The following is a 7,885-nucleotide window of genomic DNA, read 5'->3' on the forward strand; positions in this document are numbered from 1 at the left end:
TTTATTGTTTTTGTGTATGTGTACCGTCAAATCGGATCTGACTGGTACAGGAGGAAATTGTCCCTCCTTCCCCGGCAGAGCATCTGGTGGATTCGAACCATGCATCTCTGGGATTGCAGTGACATTTTTTTAAAATGTTCCTAAGTTTCATCTGCAGTCAAAGACCATAATATCCAAAAGCAGTGCGTGGAGTTGATTTCTGTCAGTGATGCTAGGTTTCCTTCAGCCTTATGCCTCTGCTCTGGTCTGGCTGCAAGGTGAATGTGGAGGCAGGTACTGTGGTACGATGTTAACAAACTGGGCTTTTCTGTAAATCCAAAGCAATTCCAAGTTTGTTGGGTTTGTTGTTGTTGTTTTTTTTTTTTTTTTTACATTTTTGTTTTATACTGGTTTATCTACAAAGTTCGAATACAATTATTTTTCACACCTATTCTTTCCCATTTCATTCACCCTCCCCCCGCCCCCATCAAATAGTAGGGTTGCACAATTTAAAAGCTTGTCTTTTTTTAAAGTGGTTTGGGCAATGAATTGACTACCTGCTTATCTCTACACTGTGCTTTCCATTTCAGGGAGCTGGTGACAGTTTTGTGGGTGCTTTGGCCTTCTACCTGGCTTATTACCCAAACCTGTCCTTAGAAGACATGCTCAAGAGATCAAACTTCATCGCTGCCGTCAGCGTCCAGAGCACAGGAACACAGTCATCTTATCCTTACAAAAAAGACCTGCCACTTGCTCTGTTTTGATTGCTGTCAAGCCTCGAAATAAATGCACCTGGAAGTAAAATGGGCTTGGGGGTGGACACTAGTTGCTGGCAGCTTACTCTAAAATGTCATCTTCTTTCTTTGCAAATGTTATGTTCATTACTAGCAATAAACTCCAACTTTTCATTTATTTATAATTCCTTTTCTTTGCATGCATTCTAAGTACCAGCCAGAATTAAAAGATTCCATGTCTAGAACCTGCACAAATTTCACTGCTTTTCAGAGGCCAGCAAAATTTCTACTGCCAACAGATCATTACAGCTGGACACCTAGCAGGGCTGGGGATAGACCAGTGTCTAGTCAGAGTTTAGATGAATTGGACTGATCAATCTAAACACAGCTGCTATTCAGCATTACTATTTCCAAAGCTTCTGGTTTTTCAAGAAGCCAGAAATTTGGAAATGTATTGAAATATGTGTTTAAACATTAGCAACTGATTGTTAAAAATGGAAACACCACTGGTAAGCCATATAGAGCCCCTGACCCAAATTTATGTCATTTAGTAAACTAAAGTTTAAGTTCAATTTGAAAAGGCCATCATCCCAGCGTATCAGACTGTTTTTACAGCAGCTCAGTGTGGGTCAAGTAAGGGATTTTCCTTGTACACAAGGCCAGTGTATGGTTTCAGCCAAAATTGACAGCCAAGATCTCACCCAAGAGCTCTGAACCAGTTTTAACAAAAGATGCCAGAAATTAACTTAACTGGCCACACTGCCTTAGGTCTCTGAAACTCTCCCTATATCTGATTCCATTTCCAGACAGCTGCTATGACATTTCCTCTGGAAAACAGAGTGGCCACAAGGAGACATGTTTTTCCTATCTGTGGTCATAGTGAGCTCTCTTATCCTTCCATATAAATACATTAATGGAGGACATGACCCAGCAAAACCAAACACGGGACCCCACTGCCATCTCCCTCCAGTGACCTAGGATTGAGAAGATGGACCAATGCAAGTTCTCTGGCTTCTTGTTACAAAGCTCCCTTATCATTCCTGCTCACTCTGGACCGCTCAGTACATAGGGGTTTTCGCAACATCACTCTGGAATGTTATTCTGCCTTTTCTGTGAGGTACAAAGAGGAAGCTGGAAACTCTTGCACAAGTCTTATGGAAAATTTTCATCTTTTTAATTTTATCAAACAATGGTTATTTTTTAGTAATGTGGCTGATTTTTTTAATTTCAAATAGTGGGAAAAAACATCACTGGGAGACAATAACTGGATATTTTATTTTTTTTATTAAGGGCTATAAAAATATCTAGCAAGATAAATAAATGTGATGCAATGATCTGTGTCCTAATTTGAAGAACCTTCTTTCACTGCATTGTTTTCCTTCACAATGGCTTTCAAATCACAGGAGGCCGTGATCCCAGGCCATTTCCTCTTCTTTTATTCCATGTTACAGGATTTCTGAATTGGTATCCCACCCTCTAGTCTTCTCATTTATAAATCAAATTCATTTTCAATCCATTGTTTAGAGGGAGCGTATTTTTCTCTGTTCCACAAAAAGGACTTTTTTCTTCACTGTGGGAGAAAAGAGGGAGGGAAAAAGTAACAGAAAACTAAAAATCATCAACATTCTTAAAAAAAATATGTATCAGAGCATGAGATCTCCCTTTTTTCTTATTTTACTACTCCCTTGACAAGGAGGTGGAGCTGATTTACCGCTCAGGTTCTCCATGTAAGAGGCCCAAGAAGGCTGGAGATTATGGGATGGAAAACCAGAGCAAGACCAGCAGCCCATGAGCAGCACCTCAGTATCCCACAAGGCGGTCATACAACTAATGTGGAAGTCTCAAAAAGAAATCAAGGGCAAAAGTGGAAAATAATATTTTCACCCAGTTGAAGTCCAAACTGGTAAGAGATAGGAAAAGACAGACTGGGAGTTGGGAACTGGACTCTTTAAAAAAAACACACACACAAAAAAAACCCGAGCAGGCTATGGATGGGCGCTAGCCTGGGTGAGAGTAAATACACCTAAATCCTGGACTTTTTGACAGTTTAATGCATTCAATTATGGATTCTTTTCATTTTATAACTGAAATGCTAATATACCAAATATTATAATCAAAATCTCATTACTGTAGACAGCACTGCAAAGGGCAAGTCGCTGAAACAAAACCAGCACCCAAGTGCTATCTGCCTAGACTGCAGACTGGATATCGGACTCTAGTTGTAGTATTGTCATGGTTCCCATGATGTTAATGCCCTTACAACATTCCGCAAACTCCCCGCATCTATGTCACACACATGTCGATTCCTCTGCTAAAAAAACCAAGTGAATAATATACCCACGAAGGTCCCAAAACTCAAAGGATTGTGATACACAACTCGTGTCAAAATTGTAGCTTCCATTTATATTCTGCAATCAATACGAATACTCCAAACTGTCCAGGATTAGAACTAGCAAGGGAATTTGCTATAAAGTCATTCTAATTTCTCACCTCCACTTTTACCTTAATTCTGGTTCAGGAAATGTACTGAGACATGAAGTCTACAGTTTTTCAAAGCTCTTTAGATTGATTCTGATGAGCAAATGGTTCTGAACTATTAACCAATCATCAGAATTGTGTCTGTAAAACTAAGAAAAATAATGATCTATAAAAACTGCACTGTACACAAGGGACAATTTTTTAAAATTTCAAATCGTCAAGACTGATCCTCCCAATTCCAAGACAGACTAGAAACTAAGCATCACAAGATGGGAGCAAAGCACCAAAATAAGTTTCCCATCAAACAATATTATTAGAAGGAGCATTCCCTCTATGTTATTCTACCCAGAACTCAGAAATGGCTAAGAAAGTACAACTTGTGTCTCACTGATAATGAATTAAATGATTATTTAGTGACCCTGACCAGATGTGGCAAATTACGTAAAGCAACGTTATAGTCAGGAAAATTCTTTTCATTCCATCGACTGCATTTATTCCTTTAATCAAAGAATAAATACCTAGGTCTACAGACCCATGTTTGGCAACTTATTTATAAAAGATAAAAGTCAGGTTTAACACATCAGTCCATCAAGTGCCTGTATGAATGTCCAGTAAACGGTATAAACCAAACTAGGCCCACTGGCACTTCCAGTGACTGAATGGCAGAGAACTGCATCCTACATTTCTAACACTGTACACCATCAATGAAGAAGAAGCAACATCTTGGCAGCTAGTGGGTTGGAACCACCAACCAACCACCTTTCAGTTGGTAGCTGAGTTTTAACCACTGTACCAGTAACACACTTAAGCTCATTGCTGCAATCAACTGTGTCAGTCCATCTCACTAGGGATCTTCTTTTCTTTTGCTGACTTTCCACCTTTCCAGACTTGATGCCTCCCCCTCCTCAAAGGGGACTGGAATGGTGAGGAAGTGGGGAGAACTGGGGAAGTGAAGAGGGTAGGTGGTAAAGCCTGGCCCCTAGAGGAGGGGCAACATTTAGATAAACTGAGACAGGAACATACGGTAAGTGTTGTAGGGGAAAGGTGGCAGTGGGGCTTCATGGCCTTGGCCTCAGGAAGGTCCTGATTTCAGAAGTCTTTATTTAAGAAGATTCATTTTGCTCCATGAATATGGAGTTCAGAGTCAGAAACACTGGGTTCAAACTCTGGCTTTATATAAAACAGCATGGTGGAACAACATGTTTTATGAAAATTATTTTGGTGTTTTACTACCATCCTTTGCTGGCAGGCCCCTTAGAGTCTTAGGAGAACCAAATCCACTTCTGTCTCATTTTGGATTAGCTGTGAGCCCCCAGAAAACTTAAAGCATTCCAGCCTCAGTTTCCCTCCCGGTGGGAGGGGTAACACCATCTTCCTCACAGCTTGGCTGCCAGATAAACAATGAGCACTAGATACATGTTTGCTGAGTTGAAATGACACTGCGATCTACAATCATAAACATAAATTAATTTTCTGTCAAAATATTTTCTGCTTAATTCATAGAAGAATGAATCTGTCAAGTTCTTTCCCTACATCTAACCTAAATCTATTCTGCTTCAATTACAGTCTATACTGTCTTGTTTAATCATCTAAGGAATTGAAACTGACAAGTTTTGGCTCTCTTCATAATAAACTTTCATACATTTAACTAAAGCATTTCCAGTGACACAGTGGTTAAGTGCTAGACTACCAATCTAAAGGGCAGCAGTTTGAACCTACAACCTGATGTAGCAGTCTATTTCCCTAAACATTAAAAGCCTTGGAGACTTTCTTATTCTACCCCGTCCTATAGGGTCACTTAAGTCTAAATCAACCACAAAGGGGTTTGGCTTTGGTTTTTACTTTATATTTAATGAGCTTATTCTTCAGGCATTAACCCCTCCTCCAAGAAAATTAGCCATCTAGTTTTTTATGAAGAAAGTAAGTTTTGAATGAGCGGAAGCATGTTTAACTAGTTTTGCCAAAGAGTATCTTATGAAATGCTTAAATCTTTGGGAAATATTGCATATTCTACCTGTTTTCCTTCATAGAGTAGGCTAAAAAAGCTTTACCCTTGAACTCACCACTTACCCCCTATAGCTAAAGGGGGGGGGGAGAATGCCAGGAGATCTGCCAAGCTATTTGGTACCCTGGGCAATGGGGCAGGCCCAAGGCAAACATGCTGATCATGAGAGCCCACAGGACAGTCAGACAGTGGGCAGGAAGCCAGGCAGTCTGCTATCTCAGAACATTCTCTTCCTCAGAAAAGACCATAATGCACTGTCAAGGCTCAGACCATTCCTTATCAGAAAAATTCTCATCAGGTTTGAATGTTCTTTATGAGTTATTCCCACACTTTCAACTTACAGTCAGAATTGTATGTGGCTGCACCATTTCCCAATCGCAAACCTCAAAATCAACCTGACCCTGACACTAAGTTTCTAACACCATACCAAAATGGCCAGCCCAATATATTTCCATATTTAAAACATCACAGGAGGTTATTAAAACAATGTTTATTAAGCACTTACATAAAGTAAATGTCATTAAAAAGACATTCTGAAAGAACTAACATGGTTGGAAACAATTACTGTATTGCAAAGATCATCACGTGGGTTTTCACTAATATATAAAAATCTGAAAAACAAATCACTGCACCAATCCAAAAATCAATGGAATCTAGTGGTTTAATGCATAAAGTAGCCAGATGCTAACTGAAAGGTCATCAGTTTGAATCCACCAGCTGCTCCACAGGATAAAGTTACAGCCTCAGAAATCAAATGGAGGGTTTCCCTGAGTTGTAACTCAATGGCAGTGGGCTTAGGATTGGGTATTTTTTAACCAATATTTTATCTTCTCATTCTAATAATTTTTTCACTGTGAAAGGGATCGTCCAGATTCCTGGTGGCACAGTATGTTAACATGGTGGGCTGCTAACTCAAAGGTCAGAGGTATGAATCCATCAGCTGACCCGTGGTAGGACAAGCAATGTTTTCCTGTAAGGATTACAGCCCCAGGAACCCCATGGAGGGTGCCCACCAGTCAGGATCAACCTGACAGCAAACTATGGGTGTGGAACCTCAGGTACAAAGCGAGACTTCTCTTTTTACTGTAACAAATGACTAGAAATTTTAACACCTTATGAGCAGTAATGAATTTAATTTCTGTTTCAGGATGGGACTCAAGTAATTTTTAAGCTGACAACTATGCTTCCTCATTTTATTTTCCCATTGCTGTCTTTCACATGTTACACAGCCCTTATCTCCTTAGGCAATTAAGGGGCTGTTTAGATGCAAGGGCACAAGCTGAAAGGACTGCTTGGAATTCTAAAATAAAAATTTATCTGCTAGGTTGTTACGCATAAATCTGCAAATACAATCCAGAAACAAGACGGGCTTCCACCAGTGGTAATCAGGTGCTATTTATCTTGTTTGTCAGGAAGTAGTCTAGCCTTAAGAACACTTTTGTCTCTTCTGGACAAATGCTGCTTCCATCTATAGAGATTAAAATCATTTACTGGGGCATGGGAGGGGATGGTACAAAATGAGCTATCTATTTTCCTACTTTCCTGCACTAAAATATAGACAGTGAACTCTTCTGAGCTCTGGTTGCTACGAAGGAGTTGTGCAGCCAATGCAAAGGCTCATGATTCGAATCCACCAACTGCCCTGAGAGAAACTGGCAATCACCTCTCCTGTAAATTATAGCTCTGAAAGCCCATTGGAGGAGAAAGGCTTTCCCTTGGAAAACAGAAACTAGACAAGGATGCCCACTATCACCTCTCCTATTCAATACTGTATTGGAAGTCTTAGCAAGAGCAGTAAGACAAAAGGAGGACATAAGAGGTATCCAAATTTGCAAAGAGGAGGTAAAACCAGCTCTATCTGCAGATGATATGACAGTTTACTCAGAAAACCCTAAAGACTCAAAGAGAAAGCTACTGGACAGAGTTGGTCAATTCAGCAAAGTAGCAGGATACAAGATCAACATACAAAAACCAGTTGCATTTCTCTATAGTGACTAAGAGAATACAGAAAAGGAGCTAATCACACCAATCACAAAGGAGCTAATAACACCAATCACAATATCTAATCACAAGATTAAATATCTGGGAACAAATCTAAGTAGAAATATAAAAGACCTATACAAAGAAAATTACAAAACATTACTACAAGAAACAAAAGAATATGTGCACCCACATTTATTGCAGCTTTGCTTGTAATAGCAAAGAGCTGGAAACAACCCAAGTACCCATCAACAAAGGAATGGATAGAGAAGCTCTGGTATATTCACACAATGGAATACTATGCAGCATTGAAAAACAAGAACTCATAAAATACTATGCAAAATGGATGACCCTGGAGGACATTATGCTGAATGAAATTTCTCAGTCACAAAAGGACAAATATAGTGTAAGGCCACTGCTGTAAAACAGGACTGACATCAGGGTTGAGGGAAGACAGAGAAGGGGAGGAATGATGCATACTGTTTTGAAACAGATAAGGAAAAGAACTGTTTAAAAGGGATATATGATTGGGTGTTATTGTCATGACAGGAGTGCAGAATGAGGGCTGCACAGTGGAGTGGACTTGGGGAGAGGGATTGCATAACAATGAAAGAGTTAGGGGAGCTCAGGTGGCCTAGTGGCAAGAAGCTGCAACTACAGTCCCAGAGGTGCACGGTTCGAATCCACCAGATGCTCTGCCGGGGAAGGA

The 7,885-nt window shown here is 39.9% G+C and overlaps 1 protein-coding gene and 1 pseudogene across 1 annotated transcript in view; one reads left to right on the forward strand and one right to left on the reverse strand.

Annotated features, from left to right (window-relative positions):
• The window catches only part of RBKS (ribokinase), a 175,084-nt gene extending 174,222 nt beyond the window's left edge, over positions 1-862 (forward strand). The window contains exon 8 of the mRNA XM_006880576.1: positions 570-862. Coding sequence (XP_006880638.1) covers positions 570-743 — 174 coding nt within the window. The 3' untranslated portion in view covers positions 744-862. The remainder of the gene's footprint in view (positions 1-569) is intronic.
• Positions 863-2,158: 1,296 nt separating this feature from the next.
• Positions 2,159-7,885, reverse strand: part of LOC102855957 — an 11,809-nt pseudogene continuing 6,082 nt past the window's right edge.

This window comes from Elephantulus edwardii, unplaced genomic scaffold, assembly GCF_000299155.1.
Source record: "Elephantulus edwardii isolate Elephantulus edwardi_28Jun2011 unplaced genomic scaffold, EleEdw1.0 scaffold00009, whole genome shotgun sequence".
NCBI classification, from domain to species: Eukaryota; Metazoa; Chordata; class Mammalia; order Macroscelidea; family Macroscelididae; genus Elephantulus; species Elephantulus edwardii.